This window comes from Passer domesticus, chromosome 23 (assembly GCF_036417665.1).
Source record: "Passer domesticus isolate bPasDom1 chromosome 23, bPasDom1.hap1, whole genome shotgun sequence".
NCBI lineage: Eukaryota > Metazoa > Chordata > Aves > Passeriformes > Passeridae > Passer > Passer domesticus.
The window spans coordinates 4,331,551-4,347,408 of NC_087496.1; the positions used below are offsets into that span (position 1 = coordinate 4,331,551).

At 46.0% G+C, this 15,858-nt stretch overlaps 1 protein-coding gene across 2 annotated transcripts in view; it reads right to left on the bottom strand.

The window, feature by feature from the left end:
• LOC135285479 (potassium-transporting ATPase alpha chain 2) overlaps nt 1-15,858 on the bottom strand; it is a 20,899-nt gene continuing 5,041 nt past the window's right edge. For both annotated transcript variants that reach the window (XM_064397791.1, XM_064397792.1), the window contains 19 exons: nt 15,514-15,627; nt 14,858-14,992; nt 14,217-14,334; nt 13,419-13,687; nt 12,547-12,745; nt 12,018-12,127; nt 11,192-11,326; nt 10,749-10,941; nt 10,371-10,546; nt 9,178-9,314; nt 8,391-8,541; nt 6,337-6,505; nt 5,540-5,694; nt 4,558-4,681; nt 3,924-4,069; nt 3,242-3,375; nt 1,303-1,404; nt 676-767; nt 1-476 (listed from right to left, as the gene is read on the bottom strand). In XM_064397791.1, coding sequence (XP_064253861.1) covers nt 448-476; nt 676-767; nt 1,303-1,404; nt 3,242-3,375; nt 3,924-4,069; nt 4,558-4,681; nt 5,540-5,694; nt 6,337-6,505; nt 8,391-8,541; nt 9,178-9,314; nt 10,371-10,546; nt 10,749-10,941; nt 11,192-11,326; nt 12,018-12,127; nt 12,547-12,745; nt 13,419-13,687; nt 14,217-14,334; nt 14,858-14,992; nt 15,514-15,627 — 2,688 coding nt within the window. In that variant the 3' untranslated portion in view covers nt 1-447. The remainder of the gene's footprint in view (nt 477-675; nt 768-1,302; nt 1,405-3,241; nt 3,376-3,923; nt 4,070-4,557; nt 4,682-5,539; nt 5,695-6,336; nt 6,506-8,390; nt 8,542-9,177; nt 9,315-10,370; nt 10,547-10,748; nt 10,942-11,191; nt 11,327-12,017; nt 12,128-12,546; nt 12,746-13,418; nt 13,688-14,216; nt 14,335-14,857; nt 14,993-15,513; nt 15,628-15,858) is intronic.

Here is a 15,858-nt window from a genome sequence, read left to right on the forward strand (position 1 = left end):
TGGAAAAAAAATATGTTTTATTATCAAATTACCCCTATACAGCACAATTACCCGTGGCAGGGTAAAACAGATCTAGGTGTGCACTCACTTGGAATTCAGTTCTACCAGCACAAAAATCAACAAACAACTCCTTCAGTGCAAATTAATGCCTTGGATTGTGTGGAGCTCCTGTCTTTGGATTGTTTTCCTCTCAGAGTTCTCTCCAACTCCATCTTTGAACGAGGGAAAATTGTAGTAGTTACAAAAATAGGTAGTATTTCAATTTCTAGGCTTTACAGTACGGTGGGAGGTAATTGCTCAGCCTCTAAAGTCCTTATTTCTTCATTGAATTCATGAAATCTCTTCACCCCAGCACGGGGTGGATCCATGCTCGATATTGCACAGACAGGACTTGAAAGCAGCAGAGGCTGGGCCAGGTGGGGAAGGAGCTCTCCTGTGTCAGACTCTTCAGTAATACATGTTCTTGTCCCACCAACCTGCAGGAGAAGGGACGGAATAATAATTAAAAATAATTTTCAAAAAATTGGTTATTTTTCCTCAAAAAGGAAAAGTGATCATTGGAGAAAAATGGCTCATTTTTCAGCAAGTTGCAGCTGAGGGTGGGAGTGAAAGGGTAGGAAAAATGAAATGAAATGCAAATATTCAATTAAAATTCAGTTAGAACAGTGCACTCACTTCCTGGGTGTCTCCTGATGATCAGCTTCCGGATTTCATCGTAGACCCAAATCAGGATGGCAAAAGGTACAGCCACAAACCAGTACTGGAACCTGGCAGTGGGGGCAAAAGTCTCATTCAGAAACACCTGAAAACAGCTCAGCTCCAGTTCTGGGGTCTCTGTGCTGTTCAATGTCATTAAAACAAATCTGCCCCCTTGGGCCTCTTTCCTTTCTCCTAATTAATCTCTCAAATTGATGATGTGCATGTAAAGCCTCCCAGTCTTAAGTGGCTCCTGGATTCATTAATTCCAGGTCCTGTTCAGAAGGAAATTTTGCCTGGTGTTATCACAGCAATAAATCACCTGACTGATCTATTTAAAAGAAAAGTTAAATGCTGGCTGTGCTCATCAAAACCTTGGAGGTGCTGGAGGAAATATTTAAATGTTTCTTTTGCACTAGTGGCTTTGTGGATCCTCAGTAGGAAATCCCATAGGAGAATGTGGAAATTATGGCAAAAATGGCCTTTTTGGCCAAGAAATAATGATGAATATAACGAATTTTTAAAAATATTTGTCCTGTACAGGCTCCTGCTCCTGTTTTGTGCTCCTGAGGAGGGCAGGGGAAGCTCAGTGGCACCAGAGCTCACCTGAGTGGAGTGAAGTTCAGGGCTGTAACATGTCCAAGGCCATAGGTGAGAATCAAAGCAATTCCTATCTGGGAAAATATCCCCACCCAGATGACTTTGTTCCTGCAGGAAAAGCAGAGAGGAAGAGTTAAACCCTTGAGTTAACCCCAGAGTTAACCCCCTGTGAGAGAGTTAAACTAACTTGTGAAACTGTGAAAGAGTTGAGTTAACCCCCTGTGAGAGAGTTAACCCCAGAGTTAAACCCCTGTGAGAGGGTTAAACTAACCCCAGAGTTAACCCCCTGTGAAAGGATTAAATAAACCCCAGAGTTAAACTCCTGTGAGAGAGTTGAGTTAACCCCAGAGTTAAACCTCTGTGAGAGGGTTAAATTAACCCCAGAGTTAAACCCCTGTGACAGAGTTGAGTTAAACCCCTGTGAGAGAGATAACCCCAGAGTTAAACCCCTGTGAGAGGGTTAAACTAACCCCAGAGTTAAACTCCTGTGAGAGTTAAATTAACCCCAGAGTTAAACTCCTATGAGGGGGTTAAGCCAACCCCAGAGTTAACCCCCTGTGAGAGTTAAATTAACCCCAGAGTTCAAATCCTCTGAGAGAGTTAAATTAGCCCCAGAGTTAAACCCCTGTGAGGGGGTTAAATTAAGCCCAGAGTTAACCCCTTGTAAGAGTTAAATTAACCCCAGAGTTAAACCCCTGTGAGAGGGTTAAACTAACCCCAAAATTAAACTCCTGTGAGAGAGTTGCGTTAACCCCAGAGTTAAACCTCTGTGAGAGGGTTAAATAAACCCCAGAGTTAAACCCCTGTGAGAGGGTTAAATTAACCCCAGAGTTAACCCCCTGTGAAAGGATTAAATAAGCCCCAGAGTTACACTAACCCCAGAGTTAACCCCCTATGAGAGAGTTAAGTTAACCCCAAAGTCAAACCCCTGTGAGGGTTAAATTAACCCCAGTTTTAAGCCCAGGAGCCTGCAGGAACCTTCTGGAGCCCTGCATTCCCCGCTGCAGGTGAGCTCTGCAGGCACAGGGGTGGGCTGGGCAGCTCTGTGCTGTACCCCAAGTGCTCCTGGCAGCACCCCCAGCCCCAATCCAGCTGTGGCAGACACCCAGCAGCAGCTCCTCAAGGCTGCTGCTGCTCTGGGAACCTGCTCAGGGTGACTCAGGTGTTAATGCAAGGAGGAAGCACACATAGGTGTAGGCCCTGTAGCTGCAGATAAAGGATGGAAAATAAATTGCTCTGCTATCAGGAAGCCGGGAGGGAATGCCAGCTCTGCTGCTGGCCTCTGGCCCAGCTGATATTTGGAATTCTCCTGGGGCTGGAGGTTTGCAGAGGGCGGCCAGCACTGTCTGGGGGAGTTTGGCCAGCTGGTATCTCCCTTGCCAGAGCCTCAAGTTATCTCAGGGAAGTCCAGACTTGCTATCTCTTGATAAGGAGTTCAGAAAGTAATCTGGAATAGAAACTCCCATTTTTTTCCCTAGTAAACATTTTAATGAATGGAAAGTTGGTTTTAAGCTGGTGCATTTTCAGAATAACCAGCACAATGTCTTTAAAGAAAATCCCTACCCTGAAGTAGAAAAGGGGCTGAGGGGAGGTGTAATAAAATATTTGCCTGAGATTTGTGATTGTTTAAGGCCAGGCTTAATCTTTGTGCAAAGACTGAAAGTGAGAGGGCCAAATCACTGAGCTCACCTGCTTCTGAAGGGAGCAGGAGCCTAACTTGAACTGCAGGTTTAGATTAGATAGGAAAAATCCTTTCCTCTGAGGGAAATTCTTCCCAGGTGAGGCCCTGGCACAGGTGCCCAGAGCAGCTGTGGCTGCCCCTGGATCCCTGGCAGTGCCCGAGGCCAGGCTGGAGCAGCCTGGGATGGTGGAAGGTGGGATGAGATGAGCTTTAAGGTCTCTTCCAACCCAAACCATCCTGGGATTGTGCACCCACAAAACTCACCTGAAGAGGCCCTGGCGGAAAATGGAATTCCTGCGAGTTTTCCTGATGATCAGATCAGCCACCTGCTGGATGGTGATGCTGACAAAGAAGGCGGTGTAGCCAGTCCACTGCAGGTACATGCGCTGGTAGTGGGTCTGCAGAGCCAAGGAAACACCAAAACCTTTTTAAATCACACCCTGCTGCCAACCCCCAGGGGAGGCTCCATTTCAGTGTGAGTGCCGGGCTCCTCCAGATTCAGGCACAGAATGCTCAGGTTTGGGCCCAGCTTTATTCTGGGACTGAGTCACGAGGCTGCAGCACGAGCTGGGGGTGAGGGGAGTTTCTGTGGATTTATCCGTCCCTCCTGAGCCTTGTGATTCTGCAGGGGGAGGCTGCAGAGGGCCTGGCAGAGGTGCTGCTGGGAGAGGATGCTGAGGATGGATTTTAAGGGGTTCAACCATCCAGACCAGAGAGGGAGGTGCACCTGCAGGGGCTGTGAGTGAGAAGGTGGCAAATTTTCAAAGAATGAATGAAAGAGCAGAGGCTGAATGAAAGAACTGCATGGCAGGAAGCCCTAAAGAGTCTCCCCTGTGGGAACATGAGATGAAAACTAATTCTATTTGCATTTAAGCCTCATTTGCATTCCCCATGCCTTTATTTTTGGGGCAGGCAGGTGGGCAGGGGATTTTCAGGGCTGCTTTACCCATTGCTGTCCGTAGGAATCCTCGAAGTCGTTGATGGCATTGCTCTCCCAGTTCACTCTCACTCCCAGCAGCGTGGAGGGGAGGAAGCCTTGCTCAGCATAGACGGTGAAATAGGTGACAAAGGCCCCCACCGACTGCATGATTCCTGCAGAAACAAAGGGGCAGGAGTGAGGAAAAACCGAAATTAAGGAGCACTGCGGGGTGGGCTGCATGCATGAAACATGCTAAAGGTAGTTGGAGAGTTTTGGTGCTGTGAATTTCTTGCCCTCTATCGATAATATCACATTTTATTGCTGAATAATGAGCAACAGTGCTGGTGGGTTTGCAGAGGAAGGGGTTGTTTCAGCTCCTAAATTAAGGGTTTTTAATTTTTTTTTCATTTTATTGTTGAATAATGAGCAACAGGAGGGGGTTGGTGGGTTCGCAGAGGAAGGGGTTGAGTTTCAGCTCCTAAATTAGGGGTTTTTTAAATTTTGTTTTCATTTTATTGCTGAATAATGAGCAACAGGAGGGGGCTGGTGGGTTCGCAGAGGAAGGGGTTGAGCTTCAGCTCCTAAATTTAGGGTTTTTTAAAAATGAATCAGCTTGAGTCTTGTTTTTTGACACAAGAGAGAGTTTGGGAGGCCAACCCACCGATCTGCAGGTAGGAGTACACAGCCAGCTGCTGGTTCACCAGCCGGTCTTTCCTCTTGTTCCGGGGCCTCCTGTTCATGATGTCACTCTCAGCTTTCTCGTAAGCCAGTGCCACCGAGGGGATCTGCAAGAGAAACAATCCCTCAGGGGCTGGGGGCAGCCTTTGCCTTATTTGCAGGGGTTTAGCAGCAATTTGTGGTTGTCAAGTTGTTCTGTTGGATGTTGGCAGAACAAAGGAGAGGAGGATCTGTGTGGATTCCTAATAATCAATTAATTCCTATTAATTAATTCCTATTAATTGTAAAAGGTTTGGGGGAAATCTGAAACTTGCTTGGATCTGGTGATCAAGACAAAAGGCTAGAGGATTAATGCTAAATTAATTTAAATTAATGCTAAATTAATTTAGCATTAATTTAAAATTAAAGGGTCTTCCAGGCCCCTTGGGCTGGGCTGGATGGAATGTCAGGTGGAGCTGTAGAAATCCCTCTGATCTCTTGATTAAAACACAAGATTTATATTATATTATATTATATTATATTATATTATATTATATCATATCATATCATATCATATCATATCATATCATATCATATCATATCATATTATATATCCTGAGAAGATATTATATAAAATATAATATCCTGAGAGGATATTATAAATATTATAAATTATATATAAAATATAATATATAAAATATAAAATCCTGCTTGCCTGATTTATTTTTATTTTATTATTATTATACATAATTGTTCACTGCTGATTTTAGCCTGCATCAGTTGTCGTTGCTTTCTGCTCCCCTCCTGCAGGTCATTGTTTTTTCTACTCTTCTTTCTCTCTACCTGCTTTTAATCCCTTTTTTCACTGCCTTTCTCATCTGTAGGACAAAGCCACAAAATCCCCTGCTCAGGATGTGCCTCCACCCCCAGCCCCTCTCCCAGGCAGGACATTCCAGCAGGAAGTGACTTTGGAGCTCCCAACTCACAATGTCGGTGCCCAGGTCGATGAAGAGGATGGTGATGGTGCCAATGGGCATTGGGATGCTGGCGATGATGTAGATGAGGAAGGGGCAGAGCTCAGCAATGTTCTTGGTCAGGGTGTAGGCAATGGTTTTCTTCAGGTTGTCAAAGATCAAGCGGCCTGGGGGAAGAGAAAATTCTTCTGTCAAAGGGAATTTTTATCAGGAAAAAAAGTTCAATTTTGCTAAATGAGGTGGAAACATTTACTGCTTGTTTCTGCTTCCTTCATGTGTTTCATCATGCATTTTGTGATTTGGTTTTGTTGGGTTTTTTAAGCTCCCCTCCCTTAGAGGCTTCTGAAAATTCAAGTGTAATGAAACATTTCTTTTGATGAGGCAGTTTGAGGGGAAAAGCCTCATTCCCCAAAATGGTGTGGTTGTGATGGAAACCACAAACTCTTTACAAGGAAAGAAGAGTGGGATGAGTGCTCCTGTCTTAGGTGGAGCACAGTGAAGGTGATGTGTGAGAAAATAATAGAGAGAAAAGGTGGAAAAAATAATTTATGTCTTTGTGAGGCTTCAGGCTGCATTGGAACAAGTCAGGATGTGCTTTTATCTGAAGCTTGATCAGAGACAGCAAATCTTTATTGTGTGTGAGAGAGGGAGACGATTTCCTTATTCTCTGATTGCCATGTGTAGACATGGAATCAATTCCCAGCTTTCCCAAATATCAAATCCACAATTCCAGATAGAGAAGAGAGGAAGATCAGGAGGCCCTGCCAGCAGCTTCCAGCTCAAAAAGTGACAAACAACATTATCTTTACCTTCCTCCACTCCTGTGACAATGGAAGCAAAGTTATCATCCAGCAGGACCATATCAGCTGCATTTTTGGCTGCGTCTGAGCCAGCAATCCCCATAGCAATCCCAATATCTGCCTTTTTTAGGGCAGGGGAGTCATTGACTCCATCTCCAGTCACGGCAACCACAGCTCCCTGGAACACACAAAAGCATCCAGATGTGGGTTTGGGAGGAGAGGGTGGATCCTGCCATCATCAATCCTTATATTTCTAACAGAAAAATGCTGATAGGAAGTTCTGAACCCTCCTTGTACCCACATTAAACACAGCCAGGGGTCAGGAGGGTGGTGGGCAGGGTTAGGAGAGAAACCTCAGAGTTTTGTGTGGTTCCCTCTACAGTAGAGACCTGGAAAATTCAGGGATGTGATTCACTGCATCCTAAAGAGTGGACATCTCAATTAGATGCATTTCAAATGCAATTATTCTGATAGTTGGGTATAAAGAGGATTTAAGATTTGTCTGCTCTGTGTGCGTGGTCCATCCCTGTCTGAGCAGAGCCAGGTTCACCTCTGACATCTGGGGGAGGTTTGATTAACACAAAATGTCCTGGTTTTTGTTAATGAAGAGCTACAGAAACAGCCAGGCTTCGTCTGATTCAGAAATTATGTAACTGTTGAGTTAGAGCCCATCCTCAACAGCTTCTGGCCATCCTCAGTCTGTGCTGGATATTCTCCACTAATCCAAAAGATGGAAAACTCTGATTATCCAACTCAGCTTCTTTGTTATCTTCCTGAACATCTCCTGCAGCTCCAGGCTGCATGCAGAAGTTTCTGGCTTGGTTCAAGGCGGGGTGTTCAGAGTGGGGACAGAGCCTGGCAAACTGATTAATAAAATGCTGAATTTCCTGTCCCTGGGGGGATTGAGCACAGTGTCACTACCTATAAATAATGCCATGTACAGAAAGGCTTATAAGCTCTAAGTACTAAACATAGCTGGAGACTGGCTGGGGGAGGGTGTTGCTTTTCATCCCTGAAGAGCCAAATCTGCCAGGAGTGTGGGAGTCTGAGCAGTGCAGAACACGTTTACCCACCGTGTGCCTAACAGAGACCATTCAAAAAATAAAAACCACATCAAAACTGAAAAGTTTTATCTCTCTTTTTTTTTTTACTCCCTGGAGAGCCCTCCAGGCTTAAACCCAAAGAGCTGATAATGCTGATTGGGAAGCTCAGTGCTGGCATGACTACAAAAATAAAATAATATCTTGTGCCACATCTTCCTCTCTACAAAGTCCAGGCACAGCACTAGTGTGGCTTTAATTCACAAAATCTACTTGGAAGATGTCATTTTTGAGTGGAGAGTCTTTTGATGGCAATTTTCATCTTTTTCAGAGCTCTGAAAATGTCTTTTTTTGTCTTTTTTTTTTTTCCTCCTGTGCTGGCTGCACTCCAGGTTGCTTTACATAATATTGCCCGTGGATGGGACAAACTCTCTTTAAATCCTGCTGCCTGATTTACAGCCCTGGGAAGCAACACAGATAAGACTTGGTGGTACATAAATCACGCTCTGGCATTCTGTGGGGTTCGTACCTCAGAATCACAAATAATCTAGGCTGGAAAAGAGCTGCGAGTTCACCTGCTCACCCAGCACTGCCACTAACCAGTTCCACTCCCCAGCATTCCTGTGGGCAGGAGGACGCGGCTCTGAGTGGCCACAAGAGATAAGAGGAGAGGATGTGGCAGCAGCATTGCTTTTATCTGGGTTTAAAGAATTCCCCAGGGAATTCTCCTTCCCAAACAGGGCACAGGAGGCTTTTTGTGCTTCTCAGAGTGACAGGGACAATCCACGCTCTGGCCACAGCTCCAAACCCAGGGAAAGCTCATTTTGTCACCAGGAGCTGTGTCTGCAGCAGGAATTTGAGCGGCTTGGACCGAGTCCAGGCAGCGTTTGTGGCAATCTGTTAGATAATGTTCTGGCACGGGGAAAAGAGTATAAACAGGGCTTAGGGAGCACTGGGAATTGGCTCCCGGCCTCTCAGCCCTGGGCTGGCGTGTGTGTGTGGCCTTTGCCACGCCTGCCTCACCTGTCTCTGGCAGCCCTCCACGATGATCAGCTTCTGCTGGGGCGACGTGCGCGCGAAGACGATCTCGGCGTGCTCGCGCAGGATGGCGTCCAGCTGCTCCGAGCTCATGTCCTTCAGCTCCATCCCATTCACCACGGCTGCCGTGGCTTCCCTGCAAGAGCCACAGGCAAGGCAGGGTGAATTTTCACAGCAGAAGGGTGGAAATAGTGAGCTCGTGGGATGGGCGCGCAGCTGGATGGCGGGAAAGCGGCAAATCGAGTTAATTGCAGAGGTGTTTGTTGTTAATTAGCAGGAGTTGAAAGAAAGGCAGAAGTCCAGAGTGGATCACAATCACCTCTGGATACAGAGGGGTCTCATTGAAGCTTCAGAAAATGCATTTTAAAGACAGCTCTCACTGGGAGGAGCAGGGGAAGGCATCACTTCTGCAAAGAGCTTTTATCCTTCCCTTGTGATGTTATTTTTTCCCCGTTTAAGGGGTGAAGGAGGAATTTGGGCTGATGGTCCAAACTGGGTCGTGTGATGCTGAATTTTGCTCTGTGTGTGTGTGTGTTTAGTCAAACAGGCAGTGACAGTGACTTCCACATGATCTGCAAAGAATAATTCACCAGATTTTCTTCGCGGGTAGCAGAGATGAAAACCACCGAGTGGACACATTTAGCTGGAGATGACTCAAGAGTGGGAATGTGTCATAAAAAAAGAAGACAGCAGCGGGGATGTAGAATAAAAGCACCGTGGAGGGAGCAGGGAAATGAAGCCCTGAGTGCTGCCAGGCTCTGCTGGCTCTCACCTCCTGTTGACCCTCTCCACAGGGATGTTGAGGCGCTTGGCAATGTCCTCCACGGTCTCGCTGGTGGCTGAAATGATGCCCACGCTCTTGGCGATGGCCTTGGCCGTGATGGGATGGTCGCCAGTGACCATAATGACCTGAGCAAGGGACAAGTGAGTGCCAAATGGCCGAAGCGGAGGGAGATAAGGGGGGGATGTCCGGTTTTGGGGAGCAGGAAGCACTTTGGGATCAGAGCAGCGCTGTGTAAGCAGCAGAGGGAGATTAGGGGCGGTAATTGCCCGGCTCTGTATCAACATCTGGGCTCTGCCTCTCTTCCTGAGGCTGCTTTATCAGGGCTCTGGAGGAAGAACTCGTCACAGGCAGCCAGATTAGAGTAATGCAGAATAAAGGAGCCCTTATATAAGAATCTATATTAGGTATGTTCAGTGGGGAGGGTTCGTTAGAATATTGCATCTTAAAATGGATCCTTGTGACTGAGGTGTCCTGACAGATAAGGCACAGCCTTTGCTTGCTTTTCTCAAAGAAAAGTTGCCAGATCTGTCTTCAGCCTATGAAAAATTTCATCAGGGCTGGGGTTTGGGATTCATCTTATCTGAGATCTGTAATTCCAGATATGATTTTCCTAGATTTAGATAGATCACCTCTGCTTAGTTTACTTGTGGGTCCCCAGGGAGGCAAATTAGGGGAATTACTGCTTCAGGTTCCACTTGAATAATGTTGAGATTAGTGATTCTTTTGGATAAATGTTCAAAGCAGTGTCCTGATGCCTTCTCTAGAATTGTTTCTTACTTTCCAAGTAAGAAATAATTTCTTACTTGTTTCCAAGAAGTTTCTTACTCTGTTTCCAAGCAAGTAATTCCAGCTGGTGTGGGTTCTCTATTCTAGAAATGGATCTGATGAGAGAGTATCTGAGTTTTTGCAAATTTGGGTTTCCAGGTTAGAGGGTTTTGTGCAGTTTCCTATAGTCTGATTCTCACTTAAATGAAAATGTTTTGTCTCTGGGGACTTTCTAAATTGAAATTATAGGATGGTCTTACCTAAGATTAAGATTTTTGGTAATTGTTGCTAGAATGATAATTAGTGGCAATGTGGTGGAAGATCTTAAATTTTAAATACTTTAAATAATACCTAAAATAACCATAATGAATCTTTCCGTAGTGAACCCATTGTGTTTTTCTCTGTAAAATCCTCACCTTGATGCCAGCACTGCGGCACTTGGAGACAGCGTCAGGCACCGTGGAACGAGGTGGGTCAATCATGGACAGGAGCCCCACAAAGCACAGGTTGGAGGTTGGGAAGTTCATGGAATCTGTGTCAAACTGGAAGGTCTCTGGAAACTCATTCTCAGGCAGGTACAAGTGGCAGAAACCTGAAAAGATATTTGGGTTGGTACGATGGGCAGGAAAATGTGGGAGAAAGAGGAGAGGCTTTGCTCTTGCCCATGGAACTCCAGCATTTAACCATTTTTCCAGGCATGCTGGATGTGCCAAGACTTTAAACCTCATTTCACAAGTTTTACAGCTGGATTTTACCCCCCTTTCATGTTTTATCAGGTTTTCCCAGGCACTCACCCAGCACTCTCTCCCCCATGCCCCCCAGCTCCATGTAGGCTGTCTGGAAAGCTTCTGCCTTCTCACTGTCCAGAGGCTCTTCCTTGCCGTTGATCATGATGGTGCTGCACCTCTCCAAAATCCTCTCTGGGGCGCCTTTCATCACCAGCAGGAAGCGTTTGTCGTGGGGGTCTTCGGTCTCGTGGATGGAGAGCTGTGCCACAAACAGGAGATGGGTTGGAAGAGCTCAAATTGCCCTCATTTGCTTCTAGTTTTCCATGGGATTCATGTTCTTTTCCATGAAGAAGTCATGATTTCCATCAAGTGGAATGAACTGTATCTATTGTAACTTGAATTTCCTCTGTTGTTGAATTACCCCGTTAAGGCTTCCAGGTCACCCATTGCTGCATCAGGCCCAGTGACAGAAACAATCTGGCATGATTTCCAAAAAAAATGAAACACACCTGGAATTTGTTGGTAGAGTTGAAAGGGATCTCAGCCACTTTCCTGTTCTGTGCTCTAATGCTCATCACGTCCCCCAGAATGACCTCAGAGAATTTCAGCAGAGCTGTCTCGGAGGCATCTCCAACCACGACCCTCTGTGGGCACAAAGGAATAAATCATTTTACTTTTGTGTTTCCACAATTCTATGGCATGCTGCACACTTCAGCAACAAGGAATCTCCATTTTTTTGTTCATGTTATCCTGGAAAAAATATTAAAATAGAATTTGGGGGTATCTGCTTTGCTTTTGAAGTTAGAACTGAGCCACAGCAAACTGTAAAGCAGATCTGGGGTCACACTCAGGGCACTACAGGTGAGCTGAGGCACAAACCCAAATGAACTTGAGGATGGCATTGATGAGTAAACAGCAGGTTTGTCCTGGTAGTCCAGTCAGTAGAATTTACTACCTTCAAGCACTCGTGTGGAAAGACATCAATTAAGGCATGTTTACCCTTGCTATAATAAATTAACAGTGCAGTAATTACTGTTCCTGTTAGTTGTCTTGCCTTTTTCCTGGCAGGCACAGTTGGATTTGGACAGTGCACAGGAGTTCTTGGGGCTGTCCTGTGCAGGGCCAGGAGTTGGGATTGTGGATCTCCTCCAATTCAGGATCATCTGCATTTCCATGCTCTTGGCTGTGCAGGTTTTTTACCCTGTGTTAATTTTTCTGTGTGAGTGTACAGCAGTAAAACCAGGAACTTACTGGTAAAATGGAGACTGTTAAAGCCAAACAGAGAAAATTGCTTTTTCAGAGGAAAGAAATAAGCTGGTGTGAAGTCAGCAGTACCTTCATGATGGGGAGATTTTCCTGTCCTGGCCGGAATTCCGCCCGGTTGCAGAGAGTGACAATTTTTGATAACGCTGTCCATGTGGGGGAACTTTGATCAAAGGGCTGGGCTGAGAGAAGCAAAACACACATTGCATCTTTTAGCATGATGGATGACACAAGTAAAATCTTAACAGTGAAAAAACAGAACTGACTTATTTGCTGAAAAAATCACATTCTTTTGACGGCTTTTTTTATGGAAAAAAATTATATAAATTTTCCCTCTGCAAAGGGGTTTGGATGATGTTTGTTTGCTTAATTCCCTACTAAATGTACTCTTGGCAAAAGGTTCTGGAGTAGAACCTCCTTCAGATTTACTTCCTGTGAGTGGAATTCAAATAGTAATTTATTTTTTTTTCACGTCTCCACATGGCTAAGAAGGGATTTCCATGTGTATAAGGAAGACATGTCTGATTTAGCCACCAAAAGTGAACATCCTGGGATGGATCCAGCTATCTGCCCCTTCCCACACCCCCATTTCCCCACTTACTTGTTTGATCTTCACTGGTGTCGGCTGAGTAGATCTGGTTGTCAAACCAGAGGTGGGCAACAGTCATCCTGTTCTGGGTGAGGGTTCCTGTCTTGTCGGAGCAGATGATGGAGGTGGAGCCGAGGGTTTCCACGGCCTCCAGGTTCTTCACCAAGCAGTTCTTCTTGGCCATGCGCTTGGCCGTGAGGGACAGGCTCACCTGGCAGGGGGGAAGGGGTCCAGCTGTCACCAGGGTGTGGCTACACCCAGGTGTAACGAGATTGCATTCCCCTGGTAGATCTTTGGTGGGGTTTGTAAGAGGATATTTTAAATTTTTCATTTTTATTGGCTGCTGTGCATTTTTTTTATCCCTTTTTTAGATTAGAATCTGAGGTTTGGCTGTAACTAGCACAGGTAGATTTCCTGCTGCCAGCTGATAGAAATAAAGATGTCTTATCAATCAAAAGGCTGTTTGAGATGGAAGAACCTGCAAAAGGCAGGGAGCTGCTGGTCACCATCTCCATGAATCCTGCAATGATTCCCTTCATTGTTTGCTCCTGGGGTGCTTTGGAGCATGCTTAGCAGGTGTGCTGCTCCTCAGGCAGGGATTTTAGTGCTGGACAACTGGTAATAAGTGGAGTTTTCATGTGACTTTCAGGGTACAACGTCCCCACTTCCAAGTGGGAGTGGGTGGTGGGGAAATGAGTCACGTCATTGTACTTGGCAGCCATCAAGGCAGAGCAGCACTTGAACTTAAACCCCAGCTAGGTTTGAGATGAATGACTCAGTTACACCAGAATTCCCAAATGAAGGGTTTATCCTTGGAATAAGACCTCCCACCCCTCCTCAAACCCAACCCAGCCCAGAGGTGGAGATCCCCAGCGCAGACTCACCGTCACCGTGGCCAGCAGCCCCTCGGGCACGTTCGCCACGATGATGCCGATGAGGAAGATGATGGAGTCCAGGATCTTGTAGCGCATGGAAACGGAGATGATGAAGAAGAGGACCCCGATGGAGATGGCCACTCCTGCCACCAGGTACACGAAGTGCTCGATCTCGATGGCGATGGGCGTCTTCTCGTTGCCCACGCCCGAGGCGAGGGAGGCGATGCGGCCGATGATGGTGCGGTCCCCGGTGTTGATGACAATGCCTGTGGCAGTGCCTGCAGGGACAAAAACTGTCACCTCCAGGGCACACAAACGCTCAGAGGAAGTTGCAGCCTGACATTCCAACAGGTGTGGATGGAAAAACTGCAAGGAAACTGCGGTCAGTTCAAATCCAAATCAATCCATTGACTGGGGCAGCCGTAACCACACAACGTGTTGGAACAAATGCTAAGTGTGACCACCCCCAAGGTCACATGTTAATCTGCTCAGGTCAAAATTCATGTGGGCAATTAAACCTCTCTGAAGTTCCTCAAAGCAGAATTGCTCAAATGCGTTAGCAGGACCAAGCAGCACCTGTGCAGATGCATTTTTCAGGGCCGTTCTCTCTGTACACTGATAAATAATAAAAATTAGAAATGTTCAGTTCCACTGAAGATGCTAAATAGAGGCCAAAGACTAACTAGAAAAAAAGATAAAAGGATGTAAAGCTGTGCACACAGGATGATAAATGTGGCTGGAGCCAGTGGAGAAACAGGTAAAGAGGATAAAATGGGATTTCCATGCCCAGTTTCAAGATCAGCTCACCTTCCACGCAGGTGGTGGAGTAGAAGGCAATGTTCCTGGTCTCCAGAGGGTTCTCGTGGGTGAAGTCACAGGAGCGGGACTGAGGCTCTGACTCCCCTGTGAGTGAAGAATTGTCCACCTTTAATGAAACGGAGATATGCCCAGATTAACGTCAGCAGTACACAGTGGTGTCCAGCCTGGGAGGTGAGGTGGCAGCTTCATTCATAATCAGTGACACCAACATCTCTCAGTGCCTCTTTTCTGAGCTGCTGCCGTCCCTGACAGATCCTATTTCTGTGGGAATTCAGGTCAGCCAATGCTGTGTGTCTGTCAGTGGGATTTTCAACAGCAGCCTGAGAAAACCCCACAGTTTTGAGGATCTTCCTCCAATGGAAACTCTCAGTCATGTATTGGTGCATCTGTCCTGTCCTGCCAAAAAGCAGAGCCAGAACATGGCATGGACTTCTTGGATGTTCAGGGAGAGAGGGGTCAGTCCTAGAGGAGCTCAGCATCACATTCAGGCTTCTGCTCTCTGACTTCATTAATTATGTCCAGTCACAGCTCTAATAACCCATATTGGCTGTGTAGAAATTCTTCCTATGCGATAAATTGCTCCACACTCTGTTTTCCCTCTTTCCTTTGCTCTTCCAAGCCCTGTTTACCTTGCAGCCCTGAGTGAAGATGAGGCGAATGTCTGCAGGGATCCTGTCCCCACCCTTGATCTCCACGATGTCCCCAACCACCAGCTGGTCTGCTGGCAGCTCCTTCTTCTCGGCATCCCTGAGGACAAGAGCTTGCTGGAACAGAGAAATGGGACAAAAATTAATTCTGTGCCACCCTCTACACTGAGATCCTCCTCTCTGTTCTGGGACAGAGCCAGAGCAGGGTGATGGAGAGGAAATGTGAGCATATCTGACATCCAGCTGGATTGCTCAGCTTGGAATTTGGGGGATTTGAGATGGGAAGTGGCCTTGGAGATGGGGAAATGCCTTCCAGGGATGTGCTCACATGACATCAGCTCTGTGGGTAAAAGCAGTGGGCTGCAAAATGGGAAAGCCAGCACATTTCACCCTTTTACTGGTTTGAATTGGGCACTGAGATCTCTAACCCAGTGCTGGATGGAGAACAAGGATGTGCTTCCTACAATTCCCAGATCCATGAAAGCAACCACTGTGTGCTTTTTACCAATGGTTTGTGATTCAGGATGTTAATCTGGCTCATTTTCCAAGAGATAAATTCAAGTTGGGCTTGCTGGGCTTCCCTCATGCTTTATTGGGATGAATTTTGGCCTCAGTTGAAAGGCACTGGTGGTTCTCACCTGTGGGATCATCTTGCTGAAGCTGGCCATGATGTTTGTGCTTTTGGCTTCTTGATAATAAGCAAAGATGCCAGTGAGGATGACAACCAGAGCCAGGACTACTCCGAGGTAGAGCTGATCAATAAAAGATATAATTTGGTTAATTTAAGACAAGTTTTCAGCAATTCCTCTGTTAGAATGAATCAGTTCTGTGTTGTTTTAAAATGTGGTGTTGGCCAGGTTAAAAGACAGGTTAAGAAAAGAACTTTCAGGTGTTGGCCTGCAAGCAATCAATTAACGCTTTTTTTTATGTATGTATAAAAAAAGTTTTAATAGTTTTAATAATCTAAAATCCTTCTCTAAGCT